This window comes from Carcharhinus amblyrhynchos, chromosome 4 (assembly GCF_965287045.1).
Source record: "Carcharhinus amblyrhynchos chromosome 4, sCarAmb.v2.hapA, whole genome shotgun sequence".
NCBI lineage: Eukaryota > Metazoa > Chordata > Chondrichthyes > Carcharhiniformes > Carcharhinidae > Carcharhinus > Carcharhinus amblyrhynchos.
Genome location: NC_137327.1, coordinates 72,366,890 through 72,394,134, shown reverse-complemented (window position 1 = coordinate 72,394,134; position 27,245 = coordinate 72,366,890). Strand labels below are relative to the sequence as shown.

The following is a 27,245-nucleotide window of genomic DNA, read 5'->3' as shown; positions in this document are numbered from 1 at the left end:
TGCCTGTCATATGAGATGTTAACCCAAGACCCTATCTGCCCTCTTAGAAGGATATAAATGTGTTTATTTTGAAGGAGAGTAGGAACATTATCCCGGCATCCTGGGATGATTTTGTCTGTGAAATAACAAGATTAAAACAAATGAAAAGCAAGAATACTGTGGATGCTGGAAATCTGAAATAAAAACAGAAAATGCCAGATAAACTCTGCAGCTTCCGAGGATGGAGAAACAGAGGATGGAATTTTATGGACCTGCCATGGAACATTGGGTCGGAAAATGTGGCAAGCTGTTCAAAAGATCTCAGTGGGAGTGGAAAAGGCTGCCAGCAGGAGTGGCTGTAGAATTCAGCCATCATGAATAATTTTGAGTCCAATATGACTCTTCTTCAAAGAAGGTTTCATTTAGAACATCCAGAGAAGACTCATCTTGGACTCAAACATTAACTGTCCGCAGATGCAACCAGACCTAGAAAGTTTTTCCAACATTTGCTGTTTAAATTTCATGGGAATAAATTATCTGCAATTGTCATTTGCTATTTACAGAAGCTTGCTGTGCATTTTAGCTGCCGTGCTCCCTGAAATTACAACAGTGACTGAGTTTCAGAAGCGATTCACCATGTATAAAATGCTTAGGGAGGTCATGGCTGTCTGTAAATACAAGACCTTTCTTTCTTTGCTCTTCCTCAGATCTCTTCTAGTTTAATTGACTGTCTAAGCTTGCAGCTGAGATATATCACAATAGTAAGAGATGACCTCTGAACAAAGCCTGAATGAACTTTACTTTATTCCCCATTCTCCCACCCTGTCCTGCCCCATGACCATTAAGCCCCAGTAATGTGAATGCAGAGGTTGTTTCAGCTGCATTGTTGCTACCCACGTGCCATTCAAAGTACAACTGCCCTTTTGACTGCTCTCTAAATTGACTAATTGCCAAGAGGTGGCCAATCCTTGTTTTGCTGCGATTAAAACAAATGAGATAAATATATATTCTGAGTGTTTGAAAAGTTTCAGAAGGACATTGTTTAAAAATAGGATTTTAACTCAGGGTGGGGGGGGGGGGGGAGGGGTGTGGGGGTTGGGGGGTGTCAGAGTGACAGGGTGGCGAGGTGGAGGTGTGGCAGTGTGGGGTGTAGCATTGGGGTGGGGGGTACGGGGTAGGTGTGGGGGGGTAGGAGGGGTGGGGGGGTGTGGGGTGGGTTGGGGTGGGGGTGTGGGTGGGGTGCTGGGGTGGTGGTGGGGGGTTGTTGGGGAGTGGGGGTGTTGTAGTGGGGGGAGGGGGGTGTTGGGGGCTGGTGGGGGGTGGGGTTGAATCTTGAGTTGTACAACACCAGATTAAAGTCCAACAGGTTTATTTGGTTGTAAAAGCCACTAGCTTTCAGGCCTCTGATCCTTCGTCAGGTGAGTGGAGAGTTCCGAACTCTGACAAAGTGTTAGAGGCCCGAAAGCTAGTGGCTTTTGCTACCAAATAAACCTGTTGGATTTTAACTTGATGTTGTGAGACTTCTTACTATGTTTACCCCAGTCCAACGCTGGCATCTCCACATTATGACTCTGCAGTTGAGCACTGGGCGTCCCAGAAAAGTTAAGAATTGCACATGTGAGATTCTGGCCTTAGATTCTGGTTTTTAGAATGTTTGCAAATAAATAATCAAAAAGTAAAAATTACAACAGTCAATTCCCAAAAGAGAATAAGTGTTGTCATAAAAAATGATCACAATTCTTATCAGATTTCCAGAAAAGCAATTCCACTCTGCTTAAACAGAGCAAGAGAATCACTTTACAGCAGTAGGGCTTTAGCAGAAAGGCAAGTGGCAGCTCTCAGGACTTGGGGGTTTGAGGAGTAGGCAGTGAAGAGATTGTTTCTACTGTTTGGTGAATGACTAACAGGGTTTAAGGATCACCAGGAGGATGGTGGAAAGTTGAGAAGGAATGTTTTCACACCATGAGTAAGTCAAAGATGGAATGCTTCACAACAAGGTGCAATTGAGGTGCCAGAGATTTTAACAAAATAATTTGAATGGGCATGTGAATAGACATGAACTTGCTGATAGAAATATGCCATCTGAAATACATCAGATGATTTGGGATGACAGTTGTAGCAATGGTGTTCAGCCAGATGTGTGCTGTACCAACATAACCTTGTACTAAACTCAAAAATCCCTTACAACCCCTGTGGACAGCCTGTCTGAACTTCAGGGCCAGAATTTTATGTTGTTTCAGTGGGTGCACGCCTGACCCAAAATGGCCCGAGAAGGCATCAGGGCACGTGTCCCAACATCATCATGCTCACATGTAACATTACAGTCAGTGGGCAGGCATGCACGGGAGCCGGAAGTGTCCCCGCCAACAATTAAATGGGCAATTATGTCCTTTAGCCACCTAATTGAATGGAATTTTCTATTGCCGACATGATTTAGCCTTTGTCTCATGGATAGTAAGGGCAGACAGCCAATCTGATTTTCGATAATTCTGAATCCAAGGGGACAGGAACGTTTTGCTGTGTGAGTTGTTAAGAGTTCAGGTGAGTTTGCTGCTGGTTAATTTCATGCCTTTTAAATGGCCTAACAAGCCACTCAGCTCAAAAGCGATTAAGGATGGGCAACAAATGCTGATCCAGCCAGTGATGCTCACATCTCATGAATAAAAAAAGTGAGTGTGATTTATTGCCATCCTGACATTCCAGATGATCTCAGCTTGCCGAGACATGGATCCTGCCCAGTTTTGATGGGCTCATTGATGGATGCAGTCTGATGGAACTGAACTTACTGCGACCAAAATAAAATGCAGCATGGGAATGTTTTCTGGGAAAAGCAATGAAACAGTTTAACGGTGCTCTCTGATTCTCGCAGGCTTCTTTTGCTGTCCTGTTTTGATTCTTCCTCTTTGCTGTTCTACATGAAAAAGTAAGCACTTGACCTATTCCATGGGCTCTGATGAGTCAGGTTGTTCAGGGGTTTATGGGAAAGTGACTTTCGATTTCTTTTTGTGAAGGTATTAACCAGTTCTGTACTTTATTGACAATGCTGGATCTTTGAATATTACTCATTCAATCTAGTAAAGCGGCAATGGCTGACAGCCTGGAAGAAAATTATGGTTTGTAAACCACCCTAAATATTGTCTATGGCACGTGAAGGCAATGGGTTACCACTGTAAGTGCAGTAAAACATGGGCTCGTTCTAACTCAAGTGCCAACTCGACCAAGTTCGCAGAGCTCTCAACTCTGAATCATGGATTCAGGTCTTGTGCACATAAACTATATCTAAAAAGTCCCATCCCTCCCACCATGGGAATGGTCATGAGCGGGACGGAGAATTTGACTGACAAGCAAAAAGTCCATTGACCTCTGGTGGGAATTTCCAGACCCAGGGCGGGCAGGACAGGAAAACTCCACCCTATGTCTGAAATTTTGGGTGGGATTTTCCTCTGGACTCTGGGATCCTGATGTGGGAACAAATACATCTCCAGAGTCCACGCTTGCTGACAGTGAGATCAGCAGAGCATTCTTCCTAAAGAAGACCCACAATTGGCTTCCTCTGTGCTGGTTGCCAGATTAAGGATGGTGGGCGGGTTCATGATGCTTCCAGGCTCATGATGCTGCCCGCCCATTCAGAGAACTGGCAGTTCTCCTCCCACTGGGGGAGATGGGAGGCACTGAAGTAGGAAGGTTTGAGGGCTCCACCATTCTCAGTCATCAGCCACAAAAAAGAGATATAAGAAGGGCCAAAAGGGATTTGTGTTGCTGGAAGGAGGGGGAAAGACCCTCCCACAGTGATGGACTCCTCCATTATTTGGCACAGTGTCTTCATTGAATGGAGCCTCTCTCACATTGCTTCCCTGGATTGTGGTAGGAAGGACACCACCACTGAACTGACAGTTTCTGCATATGGCTGAGGAATGGGGGGGAAGTGCTCTGCCATCAACAAATAGTTAGCAATCTCATGCAATAGCCCCATATTGAGGCTTTAACTATGTCAGTCAGCTTTCTTTGAAGTAAAGGCAAAAAATAGCGAATGCTGGAATCTGAAACAAAAGCAGAAAATGTTGAAAAGTCTCCAGACTTGAATCTGACATCCGTAACTGCTTCAAGAAGACAACCATCATCCCAGTACCAAAGAAAAACCAAGCAGTTGCCTTACTGATTATCATTCGGTGGCTCTGACATCCATCATTATGAAGGGCTAGTCTTGGCGTGAATCAGTTCCAGCCTTCCTGACTGTCTGGATCCACTACAGTTTGCCTACCATCGCAACAGGTCCGCAGATACGCCATCTCCCTGGCCCTGCACTCAACCCTGGAACATCTAGATGACAAAGACATTTATATCAGACTCCTATTTATTGAGTACAGCTCAGTCTTCAACACTATTATTCCTATGAAACTCATCTCCAAACTCTGAGCCTGGGCCTCGGCCCCTCCCTCTGTGATTGGATCCTAAACTTCCTAACCCACAGACCACAACCAGTAAGGATAGGCAACAACACCTTCTCCACTATCATCCTCAACAACGGTGCCCCATAAAGCTGTATTCTCAGCCCCCATCTATCTTCCTTATACACCTATGACTATGTGGCCAAATTGCCCTCCAACTTGATTTTCAAGTTTGCTGACGACACCACCATAGTGGATCGGATCTCAAACAATGACGAGACGGAGTATAGGAGTGAGATAGAGAATCTGGTGAACTGGTGTGGCAATTATAATCTCTCCCTCAACCAAACAAAGCATTGTCATCACCTTCAGGAAGCGTAGTGGAGGACATACCCCTATCGACATCAATGGGGACAAAGTAGAAAGGTTCGAGAGCTTCAAGTTTTTAGGTGTTCAGATCACCCAGAACCTGTCCAGGTCTCCCGTGCCAACACTATACTTAAGAAAGTCCACTAGCACCTCTACTTTCTCAGAAGACTAAGGAAATTTGTCACATCAGCTACAACGCTCATTAATTTTTATAGATACCATAGAAAGTATTCTGCCTGGTTGTAACACAGCTTAGTATGGCTCCTGCTCACCCAGGACCAAAAGAGACTACAAAAAGTCATGAATGTAGCCCAATCTATCATGCAAACCAGCCTCCCATCCATGGACTCTGTCTACACTTCCCACTGCCTTGGCAAAGCGGCCAGCATAATTAAGGACCTCACGCACCCCAGACATTCTCGCTTCCAACTTCTTCCATCGGGAAAAAGATACAAAAAGCCTGAGGTCACATACCAAAAACAAAAACAGCTTCTTCCCTGCTGCCGTCAGACTTTAGAACGTTGATCTTTCTCTACACCTGAGCTATGACTGTGACATTACATTCTGCACTCCCTCGTTTCCTTCTCTGTAAAATGGTAAAATGTGAAATGGATGTCCTGTGGAAGTTATAAGTTTTGCAGAAATAAAAGATTATTCCCCCTCATGCAGTTGCTGTGATTCCTGCTGCTGAAACTTTTTTGGGCCTCCGAAAGCTGACATGCCCACGCAGAGAGCAAAGAGCATTTCAGTTTGTGGCCCTCGGTATTTGTGTTGGCTGCAAGCTGCTCCACAGCTCCCAATAAGCACGACCTTCATTGCACTGACTGGTCCTATTCAGTGCCAGTGGATGCAATTAATAAGTATCCAAGCTTTTATACTGCACCAAACAAAGATGAGTGTGTCAGCCAGAACCTTAGTTTGGCACTACTCCCTCTCAAGCTGCATTTATAAGTGAATTATATGAAGTCATATTCTTTGAATAATGTTTAAAAAAACTTTTGCATAAACTCTTCTATTTATTTTTCGTGTGGATGGGCAGAATTGCATGCTCCCCCTGCTGGTGGGTTTGTAGTCTGGAAAGGATTGTCAAACTCCACCAGGCTCCTGTCTGTCTGTCCTAATCTCTCCCTAGTTTTAAGGTTGGATTTCTGAGGCTTAGGTTGGCGGCCTACCCTTGGCCCAATTATGACCCTTAAAGGGACAAATAATGACCACCTAAGAGCTGTGTCCTGCCCAGTCTGAACTTCTGGCACTGGTGGGAGGAGTTCAGTGATGGGGGAGGCCCGGAAAGTGACCCTGCTCAGGACTTAGGTTAGAAGAGGTGGGATTGAGAGGGACCTCCTTCAACAGCCTCCTTTCAACATTGGACTCCCTCTCTCCTCCTGTCCTTCTTCCACTAAATGTCCAGCCCCTGTGAATGCTCATTCCCTCCTAACCTCTCTGGAAACACTTCTACCCTTCTCTGGCCAGCTCTCTTCCCATCCTGAGACCCCCAAAATTTCTCTGGACCTGAACTCCTGTACTGCTTGCAGTCCCAGTCCTGTCCACTGCCGCTTCTGACGCTGCAGGAACAAGAGACCTGGGGTGAATTTTCCTATCCCACCCACCAAGGGAATTGTTGTGGGCGGAGGGCAGACCACACAAAGGTCGGCGGACCTCAGGCAGGATTCTCCAGTTTAGGGGTGAGCACGGCTGGAGTATCCCACCCCAGGTAGCTCTTTGAAATGGGACTTCCTCCCAAGTCAGGACGGAAGTCCCCACCTTCAGCTAAATGGCTGTGGGGGAGCCAGTATTGGTGGTAATGCATTGGTCACTGACTCTTTAGTGACCCTACTTAGTGAAGCACGATAAATCCACAGCCTGAAAGGGCAGCGGAAGCAAATTCAATTGTAACTTGCAAAAGTGAATTGGATAAATGAAAGGGAAAGAGCTGGGTGGAGCTGAGGGAAATGGAATTAAATACATAACTCTTTTAAAGAACGTAAGCAAAATAAATCAAATTGACTCCCTCTGCACTGTATGCTTTAATGTCAGAAGTATAATCTGAGTACAGAGCAATATAATTCCTGTGCAGTCCATATCAGTTTTTCTCTCAATGCTCTGATTCTTTTTCTACCTCGACTTTTGATGTAGTCACCCAGGCAAATTGTCACGAACCTGCATATCACTTACTTCTAACTCCACTTGGAAAGGCATTGGTAACTGCTCTAAGTTCCATTGGACTAGTTTAGATTTCAGGCCCAGGAATTTCAGCAGACTGCAGAATGTACCCTGCAGCTTGGATCAGTGGTTTCTTATAGGAACTCCGGAAATGATAAGACGATGAGATAAAGGAGCAAAAATAGGTCATATGGCCCTTCAGATTTGATCTACCATCTATGAAGGTGATGGCCGATTTGATCTTGATCTCAGTTCCACTTTACAACCTTTCCTCATAAGGCAATCCCTTCAGTCAAGAATCAGCCTCCCGAACTTTCCCTGAACTGTTTTCAATGCAATTGTATCCTCCCTTCATCAAAGAGATCAAAACTGCACACACTGCTATAACCCAATGCCCTCATTTTTCAGAATGAGGAAAACTCCTTCCACAAATATCAACATTTACCCGGCAACAATCCCACCCTGGCCTGGGTTGCCTTATATCCTCGGAGGAAATTGGTTCTTCCATGTGAATGTGAAAATAATGGATTATTTTTACATATACAGAACTTGTGGAATGTCCAGAAATGAGGGGAAATGCCTTATGAACTTGCAAACTCTTTGGATTCTCTTTGAGGATCCAAATTTGCAAACTAGTGCTGTTTCTGTGTCCAGCGTGTGATTCACACCTATTTAATATTTGGTTGTAGTTACGAAGAAGCAGTTAGTTATAGCACTTGAGGCAAAAAGGATCAAAGGATATGATGCGGGGGAGGGGTGGGGGGGGTGGGGAGGTGGGGATCAGGCTGTTGAGTTGGATGATCAGCCATGATCATAATGAATGAACATAATGAACCCCCTTGGATGAACATAATGAACCCCATAATGATCATAATGAACCCCCTTCTGCTCCTGTTTCCTACATTTCTATGAACCATACATTACAGTTACTGATCTTTGTTCAGTTTGGCTTTACAGCATTATTTGGTCTCAGCCTTGGCTCAGTGGTAGCACACTTGCCTCTGAATCAGAAATTATGGATTCAAGCCCCACTCCAAACACACAATCCAGCATGATGCTCCAATGCAAGACTGAGGGAGTGTTGCACTTTTGGAGATACTGTTCATTGGCTGAGGTGTTAAACCAAATTCCTGTCTGCCTTCTCAGATGAATAAATCCCGTGACAAAATTTGAAGAAGAGCAGGAAAGGGTTCTCTGTTGTGTTCTGGCCAACATTTATCTTTCAATCAGCATTCCAAAGCTAAATGATGCGGCCACTATTGCTTTGCTGTTTGTGGGATCTTGCTGTGCACACACTGGCTGCTTACATTGCAAGATGACCTTATTTCAAGTGTACTTCATTGGCTGTAAACACTTTGGGATGTGCTGAGGTTGTGAAAGGCTCTATGTAAATATAAGTTCACTCTTCCTTTGTCAAATGGAAATGTGATCATTATTGCAACAAAGCTGAATAAAGAGAGCCCTTCACAATAACCTCTTTGTGTGCAGGAATAGCACTTAATTTGTTGTGACACCTATCTGAATTTTATCTAATGACGTATTTTATACTGTAATTGAAATGATTGTGCCCTCAAGTGTTGCACATAGAGATTTGTGTGGCTATACTTTGCCATTTCCTGTACCTCTGCTATTTCTGAATTATTTTTATTGCTTTCATCATTTTATTAATCTATTTATTCTCTTCAATTCATAAACTCCAACTCCCTTTGAATGATGAAGCTCACCCTCAATTGTTAATAATGCAGATAAGAATCAAGGTTTGTTTTATAATCAGGGAAATGTTAGAACAATGCTTGGGATGGAAAACAATTATTATGAGAGATTTGAAACACCGTGACTATTTTGACTGAAGCAGAGACCACTGCACATGAAGGAAAACATGCATAATTAATGGTGCAAGGGAAGATATGGAGCTTTGAAGAGAGAGTGGGGCAGTGTGATTAATTTTGAATTGTTTCAGTAAAGACCTAGTACTGGTAAAATGGGTTCATGTACTTCCTTCTCAGACCCAGTCCCAAAGCAATCAGAGACAAGCCAAAATGGCTGCACCTCCCATAAATTTAAAAATTCCTTAACATTGAATTTTCTCAATACCTTGTAAACTCCATGAAGGATCAGTGAGTGTCTGCATTCATCCATCAACAAAGTCTGAAAGCTTTTCATATTCAAGGCGTTGGGCAGACGTGACAGATTTCAGTGTGAGCTCTGCAGCTTTCTCTCTCAGCCTAAACAGTCTGAATTCTGTTAAAAGTGGCAGTCATTGTGGTGTCATGTGCTTTAAATGACATTTTCCTCAGACTGTGAAGGATATATATGCACCTAATCCCTTTAATCAACCATACATCTTGACTGGTGAGGTAAGGTCGGCAGATCTGATCACTGCTCCATTTGTGAGTCTCACAGGGCATTAATGCGCTGACTTGAATGCGAGTGCCTTTTCTTTCCTCCTCTCCATTATCATACTCACCAGACTGCAGACAGAGGAACGTCAGGATCACCACTTTATTTGATGACCTTGACAGGAACGGAAGCAGCCAGAGAAAGTCACAGGAGCAGGCGATGAAAGGAAATTAAGATCAAATAGAAAGTTTAAAACCAATCTGATGCCAGGTGGTTGCATTTGATTCATGGTTAGAAAAGTCAGTGTGGAACATCAGGAGGTAGATTTCTACCTTCACCACTCTCACAGTATGCAAGTAAACACAACATGTTGCACGTGCACAGCAATGACTCACACACAACTATGATAAATAACGGGAAACCTATTTTTAACTGACAAAGAATTATATGTTTATGACAAGCCAGGTGCTTTAATATCCCGTCTAAAATATCACAGAGTATTACTTAATCTAATCTCAACTATCGGGTGCTTTAACCTAGATCATGCTGATTCACTTTTAATTTCCCACTTCCCATAGACAGCGAGCAGCGGACATTTGATGGGACTTTATAACCTTGCTAAAAGGAAGAGATTACAGAGTTAGGGAGGGATGATCTTATTGAGGGATAGCACCAAGAATCAATAAAGGTCAGCAATGATGTGATGTTATGTGGGGTAGGATGTTGCACCTGAGTTTTAGATGACCTGGAGTTAATGAGGGTGGGATGGCAGCCTGAAGAATATTGGAATAATCAAAGTATGTAGGTAGCAAAGGTAACGGTGAGCATTTAGCTGCTCCAAAGCCAAACCAAAGAATGGGCAGCAGCAGGAAATAATTACAAATGTGGGCCTCTGCAATGAAGAATATATGTATTTGGGAGCTCAGCTTGAATACTGTGGCAAGGTTGTGAGCAGTCCTCTGCTTCGGGGAGGCATTGGCATTGTCACAGTAATCCAGGTACTCAGAGCAAGATCATGGAACTAGGTTCAAATCCTGCTGGTGAAGTTTGAATTCAATACAAATCTGGAATTAAAAGTCTAATGATTACCATCATTTATTTCCATTTTCTATTTAGAAAGAAATCTGCCATCCTTACCTGATCGGGCCCACATGTGACTCTAGATTCATTGCAATGTGTCTTACTGTTAAATGCTCTCAAAAATGAATGCTGATCCAGCCAGTGATACTCATGTACTGTATAATGAATTCAAAACATTTCTGAGCAAACTGTTAGGTTGGAAAATGGAGTGGAAGGTTAGAGATGCAGGGAGCATATTTGTATAGTTACCTTGAAACTCACACCTTCCTGCACAAGTCATCCCGTGTGTCTCAAAGCTTCAGTGTTACCCATCAGCTACATGACAAATGTTAAGCTGCTTCAGTAGGATTTGTGTGGGGCAGGTGATGATGTGTCACCCACCTTGATGTTTAGATATCCAAATTTAACGACTGGGTTTATCTGAGAATATCAGCTAACTTTTAAAAAAAGATTATTCGAGATAGTTGTGGATTTCTTGGTTTTGCTAAAAATGCATCTTAATATTTGGCCCTGGATCTAGCCCAGTGAGATGGGATGGGATGATGGTGAGAGAGCAATACAGAATCTTCCAGAAACCGTTTTGCATCTACCTTAATGGGCTACATTTCCAATGCTGTAAATGCTTTTTTTTGCTCTTGATCTTGCAGGGACGTTGCACTCGGGAAAATTGCAAATATCTCCATCCACCCCCACATTTGAAAACACAGCTGGAGATCAATGGACGGAACAATTTAATCCAGCAGAAGACTGCAGCGGCCATGCTCGCACAGCAGATGCAATTCATGCTGCCAGGCACACAATTGCAGCCAATGGTAAGCACTGGCTTCATCACCTAGCTTCACCATTGCCGTGACCACCCACTTACACCTCTGTAATATCACCCATCTCTGCCAAAGCCTCAGCCCAGCTGCTGCTGAAACCCTCATCCATGCCCTGGCTCCCTCAGGAGAAAATTATTTCAATACTCTCTTGATTGCCTCCCATTCTTCCATCTTCTATAAACTCAAACTCATCCAAAATTCTCTGCCTGTATATCAACTTGCACTCACACATTATCTCTGTGCTTGCTGACTTGTCCACCAATGCTTTGATTAAAAATTCTCATCTTGATTTTCAAATTGCTCCATTATCCCTATCTCAGCAACTTCCAACAATCCTCTGAAATGTCTGCATTCCTCCAGTTCTGGTGACTTATCCATTCCTTATTTCCTTCATTCTGTGCCTTTGGCTCCTGAGGCCACAAGCTCTGGAATTCCGCCCCTCCAAAACCTCTCCACCTCTCTCTCCTTTCAAGTTCCATGAAATGTATGTCCGACCAAGCCTTTGGTCACATGATTTAATGCCTCCTTATTTCTGAAGAGCAACTGGAATTTTAGCAGAAGGTTGGCAAATTGCTGAAATGATTTTTATATTGAAAAAGAATAATAGCACAAATCCAGGGAACTATTAACCAGTTAGCTAAACATTACCGATAGGAAGAATAATTAAATCTTTACTCAAAAATATAATCGAAGAACATCCAGAAATCAAAATGTAATAAAGAATTGTCAGTACAGAATGGGAATTTTGTGAGGTAACAGAAAGAGTTGACAAGGGAAATGCAGATGCAAAATATTTAGATTTTCAAAATTCTCTGATAAGGTCGCACATACTACATGAAGGAATAAAGTCAGAGTTTGCAAAATTAGGACCTTGGCACTGCCATGTGGGTGCTGCCAGTATGCCAGGGGCAGTGCCAAGGGGGTTGCAGCATGAGGAGGTGGAGTCTGAGTGGGGCTCGTGAAGGCGGGAATACAATGGGGGGGCATGAACCAATACAAAACTCACCACTCTCCCAAAAAATGAATAAGTGAGGAAGATTGCGATTTGATTTGCCCAGCATGTCTGGTTTTCTCGCAAGACATGACACTTAGACCAGAATTTTCTGGCTGTTCATGCCCCTGCAAGTGAGGACTGAGAATTTGATGCTCAACCAAATCTCCATTCACTCCAGTGGAACAAGACATGAACTGACATGAACAGCTGGAGAATTCTGCCCTCAGAATTTGTTTTTGGAAAAAGTCCACTCATAGAGTTTTACAGCACAGAAAGAGGCCCTTTAGCCCATTGTGTCTGTGCCAGCCATCAAGCACCTATTTATTCTAATCCCATTTTCCAGCATTTGGTCCTTGTATGCTACAGCATTTCAAGAGCTCATCTAAATGCTTCTTAAATGTTATGAAGGTTCCTTCTCTACCACCTTTCAGGCAGTGGGTTCTAGATTCCTGCTGCCCTTCCTCAAAACCCCTCTCAATCATTGCCTCTTACCTTAGAACTTTGCCCCCTGTTACTGACCCTGTCCAGGGCACTGGACAGGATTTTCCAGTCCTGCTGTGGACGGGACTGGACATTTTCAACCACTGTGATTCACAATTCACATAAACAATCTGGATTTGGGAATTAGAAGTACAATTTCAAAATTTACAGATGGACACCAAGGTCGGTGTATTCAATACTGAGGAAGAGTGCCACAAAACACAAGAGGCCATGAATAAGCTTGCAGCTTAGATGAGTAGGTGGCAAGTTTAATTCAATATAACTAAGTGTGAGCTGGTGTATTTTGGTAGGGAGACTAAGAAGGTCACCAATCACGTGGAAAACAAGAATCTAAATGGGGCAAAGGAGGAAATGTGCCTTGGAGTGCAAATAGACAAATCACTAAAAATAGTGATGCAGATTAATAAGATCATGTAAAAAAGCAAAGAGAGTTCTAAGATTTATTATCTTAAGCTATCTTAAACATATATTGAAACTCAATGAGACCACTGTTGGAATATTATGCTAGTTCTAACCTTTATATTATTAAATGATATAAGGATACTGGAGAAAACGAAAAAAAACTCAAGGATGAGTACAATTGGCTTTAGTTCAGCAAAGTAGAGGTATTACCCTTTAATATTCTCAACACTAATATTTGCATATCCTGAACTCAGTCTCCAGGTCACAGATGTGTGCAGTCGTGGAGAAAAGTCATCAGGACATGAGAAAAGATGTGAGAAACATATTTATCCTGAATATTGAATTTTCATCCATCTTCCACGGTGGGATTTGAACTCAGAACTTGGGAGCATTACCCTGGTTTCTGAATTACTAGGCCAGTGACACCACCACCTCACCTAATAAGGGAGGCAAAATGGATAGTAATCCAGAGATTCAGGGTACTGCTCTGGGAGCCGGTATCGAATGCCACTATAGCAGATGGTGAAATTTGAATTCAATAAAAATCTGGAATTTAAAGTCTAGTGATAACCATGAACCCATTGTAGATTGTCATGGAAACATATCTAGTTCACTAATGTTCTTTGGGGAAGGAAATCCATCGTCCTTACCTGGTCTGGCCTACATGTGGTTGACTCTTAACTGCCCTCAGGAATGGGCAATAAATGCTGGACCAGCCAGCAACACCCACATTCCAGGAATGAGTAAAATAGACCCTGAATATCAGTCAGAAGGCACACCAATGAACCATTGGCTAATTATCATTCATATATTTATATTTTTACAGACTCATACATAGAACCAGAGAAATTATATAGAACAGAAGGGAACCATTTGGCCATGCTGACCCAAAGACACCCAGGCGCCCTTTCTAATCCCATCTCCCTGCACATGACCCACTGCTTTGTAGCTTACAGCATTTAAGGTGCAGATCCAACTGCTTTTTAAAAGAATTTAGGATCTCTGCCTCCACAACCACATTTCTACTATTTTCCACTGTTTCTTTCATCACATAACTTTCTACCTCAAAGGCACTTAATTGGCTGTCAAGCACATTGGGATGTCCTGAGAGTGTAAAAAAAAATTCTATAATTGCAAGTCCTCCCTTCTCTTTTTCTTTCTAATTGCAAATCTGGGATTTTCCACTAGTCTCTATTGAAAATCTTTACAACAAATTTCCTACAAGATGGATTCGTTTTTGAAAACACGTGGATTCTCATGACTGATGTGAATGAGGCACATTGGTTGATATGGACAATCTAGATTTGTTGTGGAGGTGAAGGAACTTCAGGCTCAGATTTTCACTCCTGGGTTGAGGAAACAGAGGAGGAAGGATTCATGGCTCTGTGAAGCATGCCTTTAAAAATGGGTTGCTGGATGTTGGACTTGCAGTCGGGGAGGTGTAGGCTGGATTAGAAGTCAGGGTGGGCGACCCAAGAAGAACTGAAGAGGATGCAACTGTGGAGGCAGCTTGGGTAGAAGGTGTGCCTTGGGGCTCCAGCATTGTGTCCAAAGTTTAAAATTAATGATTAAAACAAGAAACATCCTTTCAGCTCTCGCCTTCACTCAACACAACCACCCCAACATGCCCTCCATGCTCCATTCGTGCCAACCCATGCCACTCATGCTCCCACTTAACTTCATATCTCATTATATCCTTCATGCCAACTATATACCTATATTCACCACCATGGCTTCTCAAGCCTTCCATGCCAAATACACCCCAATACAGACCAAAATGGCCTTTCATGCCAACCTCTACCTCATGCTACTCATGCTGACCTCAAACCTTCGTACAAACCTATGCCCTGTACTTACTCCAATGGCCCCTCATGCCTCCAATCAACCTATATTCCTGCATCCATTCCATGACCCTTCATAGTCCCTATACCAACTTAGTGATAACTCATGCCAACCATGTCTCCCTACCTACCACATTTTTCTCCTTATACCTACCATGCCAATTTATTGACAAGTCTCTGAACCATACAGGGGTAAGATTAAATTGCTAAAAAAAGTTTTAAGTGTCTATTGTAGACTACACCATATTCATAATAAAACAATTTGCTACATTTATGTTCTTTCAATGAAACAAACAACAAACATTTCATTCAAGTGCACAATTCCTTATAACCAAATACTAGAATTCATAGTTCCACATCACTTGCTGATTGACACCAGTTGTCAATCAATTGGAATGGCAGGCACCCTACTGTTATCATGGATGGTTATGAAATCAATCATTCAGCATTAATCCAGTTATTTAAACTTGTGTCAATATTCAAGGTGAAATAGCAAGCGATCTTTTTTTAGCACTGTAGACTTCTTAAAAAAGTTTTAAGGACAGTTATTTTAAATACCTTGCCAGCTTGACAGCTCCCTTTAACAGGCCCTTTTTACAATTTTGACTGTTGATTTAACAATTTGTTAACAGTTCCAATGAGTTTGATGGTAATGAGTTTATGCAGTTTTCACACACATTTATGCATACTTTTAACAATCCCAAAAGGCATCTGACCTGCTCCAAAGATGTTCCAGGACTGGATCTAAAGGGGTATGTGACTTCCCCAAAGGATTACCCTACCTATACAGACAATTCTAGGAAGTTCAGACCTGTTCTTACCAGGTCTAAACTTCAGCTTCATACTCCTGGCCTATCAAAATCTTACTCCCTGGAGGCAATTGATAATTTAAACTGCCAGTTGCCTCTGTAAAGTGTGGATGTGCAAATGTGCCTCATCCGCAATCTTGCTCCCATGAAAATGGGAAGTGCTGTGTTTGGAAATGGGACTTATGGTTTTGGGCTACCCTGCTCTGTTCGGCCTAATGGAGAGGGTTTCCCTGTAATGAAAATCTGGGCCTCAGTTTGTTTTTTTACCATAGCCTGACAGGAGAACTCAGGAATCATAGACTTCAAAGTCTTAAAGATGTCAATGTAATGATAATTCCCTGGTTTGGGTGGGTTTCCTCTGGGTGCTCCAGTTTCCTCCCACTGTCTGAAAGACATGCTAGTTAGGCGCATTGGCCATGCTAAATTCTCCCTCAGTGTACCTGAACAGGTGCCAGAGTCTGGCGACTCGGGGATTTTCACAATAACTCCATTACAGAGTTAATGTAAGCCTACTTGTGATACTAATAAATAAACCTTAAAACTTTAAACTTTTAACATTCTCACTGAAATCCTTTTGGAATAGTAGAACTTTAAAATGGTTTAAGCAGAAAAGATTTGATCCTGGACCATTTTGAAATGAAGCAAGGACACTATGTGTTTGGCTGAAAATTCTTTAAATGAGAATTGGACCTGTTTCTCACTGGGCTACAGATCAACAGGCATTATTCAGTTCAAGAGGGCTCTTGGATTAGTTTTGGTTACGCAATGGGTATTGGGAGAGGAATTTTAGTGTTTTGTCCCTAATTGGTCTGAAGTTTTAGCTGCATTTTTTTGCTCTCTCACACATGATGGTAGTGTCTTTATTGTATCAAATACCATGGCTGGGATTTTACCACCCTGTCTGCCACAGGAATTGGTGCGGGTGAGGGGTGGACATGGGAAGGTTGAACTCAGGAGGGATTTTACAGTTCAGAACGAGCGAGACTGTAAAACTCTGCCCCATAACTCTATGAGACAGGCTGCATTTATTTTTATTTGTCATTATTTTTGCATCCAAATGTAAAATAAAAACTAAATTCTGAAGTGCTATAAATATGGTTTCTTTCTCCCTTTATCCACAGACTACATTTCCTGTAAATCCACCTATCGCAACAAATCATACAATGGGTCTCAATCCCTACTTGAGTCACATGACCCACGGGATGGGATTGGTTCCAACAGAACTCCTACCGAACGCACCTGTCCTGGTGTCAGGGAATCCCACCGTTACTGTCCAAGGAAACACAGCTTCACAGAAACTAATACGAACAGACAAATTGGAGGTATCAGTGTTTATATACGTGTGTCTGTGTTTCATGTATGTGTACAATGGAGGGAAGAACTTCCTTTTATACGTTTAGAACTATTTTTGTACAATGTATTAACATTTTATGTCCCTTTGCACATTTTTGTTAACATTTTCCATCATACGTTCTTTTATGAATGGTACTTAATGAAAATTATAAAAATTGTTGGTTTGCTAATTTATTGATAATGTTACTAGATTAGTCGCTTAGAGGCATGATGCAACAAAATAACTTCAAAACCTGCAATGACAATTGGGGAATTGAGTTAATTAAATAAGCTGGAATACAAAGCTAATATCAATAATGGTACATTGAGTAATCTCACAACACCAGGTTAAAGTCCAACAGGTTTATTTGGTAGCACAAGCTTTCAGAGTGCTGCTCCTTCATCAGGTGAGTACAGGATTTGTTTCACAAACAGGGCATATAAAGACACAAACTCAATTTCAAGATAATGGTTGGGGACAGCCATGGGGAACAATTCACACCTCAATATGCCAACATCTTCCTGCATAGGTACGAACAAGACTTCTTCACTGCATAGGAGCTTCAACCGACGCTATACACTAGATATATCGACGATATTTTCTTCCTTTGGACTCCTGGCGAATAATCACAGAAACAACTACGTGATGACATCAAGAAGTTCCATTCCACCATCAGACTCACCATGGACTACTCTCCAGAATCAGTTGCATCCTTGGACTCCATCAAGGACGGTTACCTCAGCACTTCATTGTACTGCAAGCCCATGGATAACCTCATGATGCTCCACTTCTCCAGCCTCCACCCTAAATACATTAAAGAAGCCATCCACTATGGACAAGCCCTCCGCACACAGAGGATCTGCTGAGATGAGAAGGACCGCACAATACTTAAAGATGCCTTTGTAAGAACAGGATATGGCGCTCAACTCATCAATCGACAGTTCCAATGCACCAAAGTGAAAAACTGCACAGGCCTCAGAAGACAAATACAGGACACGGTGGACAGGGTACCCTTCGTCGTCCAGTATTTGTCTGGAACAGAGAAGCTACAACATCTTCTCCGGAGCCTTCAACATGTCATTGATGAAGACGAACATCTCGCCAAGGCCATCCCCACAACCCCACTAGTTGCCTTCGAACAACTGCGCAACCTCAAACTGACCATTTTATGCAGCAACCTACCCAGCTTTCAGGAGGACAGTGACCATGACACCACACAATCCTGCCGCAGCAACCTCTGCAAGACGTGCCAGATCATTGACACGGTATTATTTTACCTACAACACTCGTGTTGTGTGACTACTTACTGTGCCAGTCCGGGTCCAACGCCGGCAACTTCACATCATCAATAATGGTGACCACGGGTGGGATTTTCCAAATCTGCTCGCTGCCGGGCTTGTCTAGTCCTGCCGAAGTTCAATTGACTATTGGCTGGGTCACTGCCAACCTTCCCTCGCTGGGTTCCACCACAACCCACCGGAAAATCCAGCCTATGATTGTTATGAAAAAAAATGCATCTGGCTCACTAATATCCTACAGGGAAGGAAATCCACCATATTACCTGGTCTGGCCTACATGAGACTCCAGTGCCACAGCAATGTGGTTGACTTGTAATTGTCCTCTGAAATGGTGTAACACGTCATTCAGTTGGCTGAAGGGCAATTAAGGATGGCCTTGTGAAGTAATCATTAAAAATTGCCTATATTAAATTGTCATTGTCATTCCTGCTATCAGAGGCCATTATGGACCAAGATTTATCCATAGTGGCATCCATTCCACTTCCATGAGGGTGATTTTGCTCCTGCTTTTGCTGCAGGCATTAATGGCAGCACTGGCACAAAATCCTGTGAGAGTCGATAATGAGATTCTCGCCGGTGGGAATTTGCTTCCCGATTTTCCTCACCTTTTCCAGTGACATAATGGGAACCTCATTGAAATATATCTTAGTAGATTTTAATATAATTAATGGAGCTCCCTGCCACATGATTCCCCCCCTCCCCTCCTCACTGAGTATTCAAACCATCATGTCAGCGAGGTATACAATGGCATCAGAAGAATAGGATTCAGTCAAGGGGATCCCACTAGGGAGGCCAGGGTAAGTATAGAACATAGAACATAGAACATTACAGCGCAGAACAGGCCCTTCGGCCCACGATGTTGCACCGACCAGTTAAAAAACAATGACCCTCTAACCTAAACCAATCCCTTTTCGTCCATAAACCTATCCATAGATCTCTTAAACGCCCCCAAACTAGGCGCATTTACAACTGCAGCAGGCAGGGCATTCCAATCCCTCACCACCCTCTGGGTAAAGAACCTACCCCTGACATCCGTCCTATAACTACCTCCCCTTAATTTAAAGCCATGCCCCCTCGTGCTAGCTTTCTCCATCCGAGGAAAAAGGCTATCACTATCCACCCTATCTAAACCTCTAATCATCTTATATGTTTCAATAAGATCCCCTCTTAGCCGCCTTCTTTCTAGCGAAATATAGGCCCCCTGGGGATGAGGGACGCCCCCACCCACTCGTGCACTACTCCCTGGCACAGGTTAGCACTGCCAATCTGGTACTGCCAATGTATTCCTAGGGGCTGCACCATGGGTAGACCCTCTAGGGAGCCCCAGTGAGGAAATGGGGTGCACTCCCACAATGTCTGGTTGGATCTCATGCCTTTGAATGGAGGAATTTGGCAGTGAGGAGGATAGTTCCCATGTTACTGCTGCACTGGTTAGGAAAGTGGTATGAAAGAGTGCCTTGATACTTGTATAGTTTTGAGGTAGGGGGTTGGGGGAAGAGTCCCCAATGCCTGTGGGGGAGGGAATGTCCGTATCTGTGGGAGAGGGTGGGAGGTGTTCAACTCCAATGCTGATCAGGCCATCCTTTAAAGATGGTACACTGATCTGCTGACTCAAGTAGGCTCCACCCCATCAGACTGACGGTGTAAACCACACCCCATGATTTTCTTTGTCCAAGTGGCTCAAGATCTGATCTGAAACATTCAAGATTCTGAAGGGACTTAATGGGTAGATGCTAAAAGGATATTTATCCTGCCTGGGAAACCAAAAAGGCATGGACACAGTCTCAGGATAAGAGGCTGATCAATCCAAAGATGTGCAGGTTAGATTGATTTGCCATGCTTAATTGCCCCTTAGTGTGAGAGAGATTAGCAGGCTAAATATGTGGGGTTATGGGTTGAAGAGTTGAGTGGGATGGTTGCAGGCTTGATGTGCCAAATGGGCGCTTTCTACACTGTAGGGATTTTATGATTTAAGACTGAGAGGACATGAAATTTCTAAGCTCAGAGGATCATGAATCTTTAGAATTCTCTAGCCCAAAGGATTGGAGATGCTTTATCACTGAAAACATTTACAGCTGAGATAGACGTATCTTGAGTCTCTCAGGAATCATGGGATATGGGTTGTGAGCTAGAAAGTGGAGTTGGGACAAAAATCAGTCCTGATTGTGTTGAATGCTGGGGCAGGTTCAATCATTGTATTGTCTCCTCCATTTTGTACGTTCTTACGATTGGTGCTTGTGGCACCAGTAGCTAAGTGCTTCTGATAGACAAGGTGAAATAATACCCCACAAAGAGCCAAACCTTTCAAAAAGGGAAAAAAGATGAACAGAACATTGATTTACAGACAAAAGCTGCAGTGTGCTGCAACTGTTTATTTTGAAGCTGTTCTTTTTCTCTTTATTGTGTTGAGGGTAGTCAATCATCTCCCTGGAATTGAGAAAGGTCAGTTTCTGAATTGTGGTCAGAGAGAACTCCCCAAGATGTATCACTGTCCACTACACACTCAGACTCATTTTACAAGCATCTGGTCTCTTCCTCATAACAGCGAGTCGCAGATCCGACATTCCTCACATCAGGAATTGCATATTATGCTAACTCCTGGTTTGGAACACAACACTGCAGCACAAAGTTGAAACACCAGTTTATTTTGCAGAATAGAGGTTGAAGGTGAATAAACTCATCCTTGAAAACAAAATATGCCATGTAGAGATTGATCTCTGTAGAACGAGTTGGCATACAACTTTATTGAAACGACACTTCCTGTCTGCAACACCTTACTTCCTGTTGTCATATTTCTCTCACAAGTTTGTGTGTTAACTTTTTCCATTATGAATTTCGATGTCCATATTTATAATGAATCTTATCTATGTGAACTCACTATGTATCAAAATCTTGAGCATATATATAATCCAGATCACTTCATCTGTACTTCATCTGCATTTACCCACCGTTGTTCTGTATCCTTTGACACCTTTATTTGAAAGAGGTTTATTGATCTCAATCTGGAAATTATCAGTTGTCTTCCTGCAGCTTAACCTTTTAAGGATAAGAATTCCAAACTTCCACTGGTTCCATTTGTCTGAAGAAAAAATGTCCTAATTTAGGTGGGTTAGTAAGTTTGCAGACGATACAAAGATAGGTGGAACTGTGGATAGCGTAGAAGATTGTCAAAGGATACAGTGGGATATAGATCAGTTGCAGTTATGGGTGGAGAAATGGCAGATGGAGTTTACTCCAGGCAAGTGTGAGGTGCTGCCCTTTGGGAGATCAAATGTACAATTAATGGCAGGACCTTGAACAGCATTGATGTACAGAGGGATCTTGGGGTTCCAGTCCATAGCTCCCTGAAAGTGCCACAGAAGTGGAAAGCGTGGCAAAGAAGGCGTATGACATGCTTACCTTCATTGGTCAGGGCATTGAGTACAAGAGTCAGGAAGTTATGTTGCAACTTTATAAAACTTTGGTTCAGCCGCATTGTGTGTGCTGCTTTGTGCTGACAGGGCAAAGTGAAACTGAGACCAGAATACATGACCACACTTCCATTCTAGTGATTGCATACTAATATCCCTTAAAGACACGTTACCATGCAAAGGAGCGCATGGCATTATAATGAGGAGAGCTAATAAATATTTGTCAACCTCTAAAATGGATTATTGTTCATTATCACATTGCCGTTTGGGAGTTTGCTTGGAACAAATTGGCTGCTATGTTTCCTACATTCCAATAGTGACCAAAAGTACTTAATTGTCTACAAAGCACTTTGGGAAATCCTGTGCTTGTAAAGATGCTGTAAAATGCAAGTCTTTATTTTCTTTCTGTTGTATTGCATAATGTTATAATGTTGTATTTATAAAAGAGTACATCACTTGACTTATTAGAAGAATGTCACAAACCATAAAACTTTAAGTCTCTATACAAAATGGATCACGTTGCGACAATGCAGTTTGTATTGATTTGCAATGTTGTGTTTCAGTCTGTCTTTTGTTTTTATGTTAAAAGTGAAGGAAAGCTGGTGGACTGAGAATCTGGTTACTGATGACTGCTTCTATTAGGTTTGCAGGGAGTTTCAGCGTGGAAATTGCACTCGGGGTGAAAACGATTGTCGCTACGCACACCCCCTTGAAATGGCAATGATTGATTCGAATGAAAACACGGTCACAGTTTGCATGGATTATATCAAGGGTCGCTGCTCACGGGAGAAGTGCAAGTACTTCCACCCACCTGCACATCTGCAAGCCAAAATAAAGGCCGCTCAGCACCAGGTGAATCAGACTGCAGCCGCTGCCATGGTAGGTAAACTGGAGAGAGCGGGCACAGAGTTCTTTGTCTTTGTAATCTCAGAATTTGTCTGTGCTCAAAATTCTATGGATAAGTTACAACATAATTGTCTAATCACAAATGACTAATAACCTACGCTCCCCCTGTGCTCAACACACTGTGAGTAAAATGTGTCAAAGGTGGATCTTTCTGAAATGTGGCAAAGTAGTCAAGTGGCAAATAACTTATAGCTGGCAGTGTTAGCTGCGTTACGGCTGGCGAGTGAATATGTGCCATCAGCCAGTGTTAAAATGTGGAACACCATTTTGTTTAGTCATTGTTGTTCCATTACAGAGATCTTAGCCTAGAAGGTTCTGTCAATCTGGAAAGTCTTAACAGTCTCCACTACCTCATGCCAGATGCCAGGGGTGCAACAGGATATGAGCCTGTTTTAGCTGAATACCTGGACTTTTGCTTTGGTGGTATCAAGCCATCCAATTCAGCAAGTGTTGCTTTATCACTCTGCCATTGATAGGCACAGGGAATCAGGTCTTTGGTGGGCAGTGGACCTCATATCAGCCATGCTGAGGTTCCTGTACAATAGTGTGCCGTCTTTGAGGAGGAAGCATGTAGAATCCTGGCCACCCGTTCAATTATACCTCTATTTGTGATGCCCGCATGTCAGGTGGCCGGTCAGTAGAACTGACCTGCCCTCCACGTGAAGTGCATGTGAAGTGCCCACCCTTTTTGCTGAAAAATGGGCACTGATCTTATGGAAGTCCAAAATTCCATTTCGTCACACCTTCCCAGGCCTTTAGATTGGCAGATTGCACACATCACTCTGCTATGTAAGAAAGGTGAGAGAGGAAAAGCAGGATAATATAGAGCAGTAGCTTAACATCTGTGATTGAGAATTCATTAGAATTAAAGATAAGGGGCAACTGAACACCATAAATAAGTTCAAATGATCAGGGAAAACCTAAAATGTTGCTCTTTTCGGGAGAGGATGAGAATGTTGGATTTCAATTGAGAATTTTTTTTGGCCCATTTGTCTCATCATTTTAGGATGGTGGAGAAGCTTTTTGCTGAGGGATTGTGGGGAGCACACTGTTAAAGCCCAGGAGGTGGAGCCATTCATTTACATTAGACGTTGCTAAAACTCACAAGGAACAGTGCTATTTTTAAAAATTTGCATTGATGGTGAAGTGCATCAATGGTAAAGCCATCAGCACCCAGAGTGTTTATGTATATGTATTGCATTTTAGCTTCCTATAACAAAAGAATTAGCTTTTCATCTAGTGATTACAAACGTTGTGACCCTCACTTGCACAGTGAACAAGGGTGTCTGTTTGTAATTGTGTAGCTAAACAATAACAGTAGTAAAACACCTTTTGTTATGCATGCTTGTTCTTTTGTAATATGTTGTATAATGCATTCAGTTTGTTTTTTCTCCTCCCCTCTTCACCTATCCATAATGCATTGCTGCCCCTATGACGCACCTCTGCTTGCTAATTATGTTAATGCGCTTGAACCCCATTGGCCCATTGCCATCCATGTGCTCGCTGCCTGCTAATTAAGACTCAGCCAGCTGTCAGATCAATGAAGCGACCCCTCGAGGCAACCTTTGACCTGGTACTTGCACCTTTCACCTTCTTGCTTTGCATGTAACTTTTTTTAATTTGTAAATGTAATGTTAGTTAGACCGCATGAGTGCATTTTCATTTGTTTGGCATCATAATTGACCCTTAGGACACTGCCATTGCATATTGACCTATTTGGAGTGTACTTTGGTGGTGCTAGTTAGCGCTTCGCCATCTCCTAAGGGTTTGGCATCGCAAAAAGAGATACAGCCACAGTGAAACCTGTTTCTACAGCCTTATGAACAGACCTGTGAACATTTATGGTAGAGCTACTGCACTCCATAGTGCTCAGAATGTGCTGTTGTATTTGTTGCCTTTTGATTTGGTGCAGCACTAAACAAAAACCTTCCAAGATACAAGGTGAATTGGTCTCCAGGGATTGAAAGAGAGCACAGACTGAAAGAAACAGGACAATTTTGATTGGGGAGTTAATGCTGCATTTAAAACAGGTTTGACTGTATTGAAGTGATTTTGGCAACAAAGAGTGGAATCCTTTTACTTATATACATTCAGACAATTGTCCAGTCACTGCCTTAATAGCTCAAATTGACAGAATGCCATCTAAAATTCCAACCAACAATGCATTAGTACTACTGCACTGCCTGATAAGTTAGTGGAAGCAGCTTCGATTGTAACTTTCAAAAGGGAATTGGATAAGTATGTGAAAAGGAGGAAAGAAATTGCAGAGATACAGGGAAAGAGCAGGGGAATCAGGAAAGGGTAGGGGAATGGGGAAAGAGCAGGGCAGCGGGGAAAGGTTGGGGAATGGGGAGGGGCAGGGGAATGGGGGACAGACAGAGGATTGGGGAAAAGAGCAGGGTATGGGGAAAGGGCAGGGGAGCAGGGAAAGGGCAGGGGAGTGGAGAAAGGGCAGGTGAATGTTGCTGATTGGATAGCCCTATCCAAGAGCTGGTATGGGTTTGAGAGATTCTTCTGTGCTGTTTGATTTTACTGAGCAGCTTTCCAAATGCCAAACTTGCCCAAATAGCAAGAAATGGTCAAACACTCGCTAAAGGGTGAAATCGTAGAATTCAGCATGCAGTGTGTCCATAATCACACAAAATAATGGTTAGCAGTAAGAAGGAGGGACATTTCCCAATCTGAATTCTGTAACTCTAACCTCCAGGTATCTATTATGCCACAGTTAACAGGGCGAGTTAAACAGAGACATCTCTTTTCATGTATGTCCTCAGCCACTGTGCCATAATCACTCGTACTATTTGAGCAAGCCAGCTGCAGTTTCCTGTTTTCTGGGTGCTGCAGTTTACAGCAAACATTTATGTTGTCGCTTCACTTGCTTCTTTCTGCTTTCAGTCACGTGCAGGGTTCCCGTTAAAGTGAAACTTGAATTTGATTTCATTTTGTCTGACTTTCTGAGCGTGTTAACAAAAATGAGCCTTGAGACTTATCAAGTCCCCAGGGTTTTCTAAAACCCTAGCGAGAACCCTGACTATGTAATGTGTATTTATTCTATAGTGTGTGTTTTAGATCTTCAGTCACTGTGCTGCCAATGCATTGTTTTTCTTCTCATTCCATCAATGTGTCAATGTGCAGCCTGTCCAAACTCTCTCACTTTAAGCTTGATATTCAATGTCCTGCATTTAAAGTCGAACACTGTTAAGTGGCCTTGCAGCTCCACTTTTGATTCTCAAAAGGCTTTTGTTCTGCCTCTCATGCTTTTCGCACTTGTCTACTGCTCACAATGCCTTGCAGCTATAGTCTGCTTCAGCTGCTGCCTTGCTTTAGGTATTACTAGTTGCTGGAGAATGGCAGACCAGTCTTTGGCGTGTGTGCGTGTGTGTGTATGTGTGTGTGTGTGTGTGTGTGTATGTGTGTATATGCATATTGTTTGGTGCATGCATCATTTATTTTCTACTTGTCTTAATGAATCCCTCATCCATAGGCCCTCCAGCCTGGTGCCCTCCAACCTTTACCAAAGAGGCCAGCACTTGAAAAAACCAATGGTGCCACCACAGTGTTTAATCCCAGTGTTTTCCACTACCAACAGGCTCTAGCTAATATGCAGCTGCAACAACCAACATTCATCCCAACAGGTTAGTCCATTATCATTTGTGCTTCTCATGCACTCTTTCATTTTGGTATTGGAAGCCACGGGGCTTTACTGCTGGCGTCACTTCAAGAATGGGCAAGCGCTCATCCCCTTCATGTCAGAATGGTTTTCACCTTTAAAGGAGCTGCTCTTGTTTCCATTTTAAGTTTGAAATATTGCAAGTCCACATTTTCAAATGAAGAGCTGGGGTGTGGGGGGTGGTGGGGGTGGGGAGAGATGATCTGGTCTCAGAAACAATCAGCTCCTTTAAAATTCACATTCCTCGACATGGATGCTTGGATGTTGCTGTGCAACTTTCGGTAAATGTGCAGGATCAGAGAAAGAAAAATAATGCAGCTGTGTTTGGAGTAGATTGCGTGAAATTTTCTTTCCGTGCACAATTTGTTCCTGGTTTTGATGTTCTAATGGCGGGTGGGGGGGTTGAAATTGAACTTGGCTTGGGACGCATATCAGATGGTAATGTATCAATTGCCTCCATACTCCCGCCTGATATTCAATTCACTCCATTTTGCAGCTCGGCTAGGTCCAATTCCAATCCTAAATGTTCTTAATGAGGCAGCATGAATGTTGTAGCTGTGAATTAAGATGCACTTTGTAAGTACAGAGAAGTAACAAATACTTGCTTCTTCTGGCTAGGAGGCAGTGCATTTTATCTCTGCATTTGCTATTGCGTCGATTCACGCTTCTCATCATTTCCCAGAGAATTATTCTGATTGCATAGTTTTAGCTCCACGTATAAAAAAAAACTAAACTCTCACCTTGCATGTGCTGAGGAAATCACTGAAGGTTTCTCTACTGGCTATAATCTGTTTCATGCAGAATGTGTGTGGACACTAACTATTTCTAACAATGTTCCTTTTTTTTGTTTATCCTTTCAACGCTTCACTGCATGATCTGCAGGCTCAGTGTTGTGCATGACTCCCACTGCAAGTGTTGGTAAGGTTGCAGCTTTATCTCTCTCA

General features: G+C 42.8%; 1 protein-coding gene across 7 annotated transcripts in view; it reads left to right on the top strand.

The window, feature by feature from the left end:
• Positions 1-27,245, top strand: part of LOC145342114 (muscleblind-like protein 2) — a 151,797-nt gene that overhangs the window by 91,119 nt on the left and 33,433 nt on the right. For 2 of the 7 annotated variants that reach the window (XM_080187343.1, XM_080187336.1), the window contains exons 2-7: positions 10,964-11,128; positions 16,806-17,006; positions 22,368-22,604; positions 24,151-24,204; positions 26,116-26,266; positions 27,184-27,219. In XM_080187343.1, the coding sequence (XP_080043469.1) occupies positions 11,075-11,128; positions 16,806-17,006; positions 22,368-22,604; positions 24,151-24,204; positions 26,116-26,266; positions 27,184-27,219 (733 nt within the window). In that variant the 5' untranslated portion in view covers positions 10,964-11,074. The remainder of the gene's footprint in view (positions 1-10,963; positions 11,129-16,805; positions 17,007-22,367; positions 22,605-24,150; positions 24,205-26,115; positions 26,267-27,183; positions 27,220-27,245) is intronic. The other 5 variants (XM_080187341.1, XM_080187338.1, XM_080187337.1 and 2 more) reach the window with 5 other exon arrangements.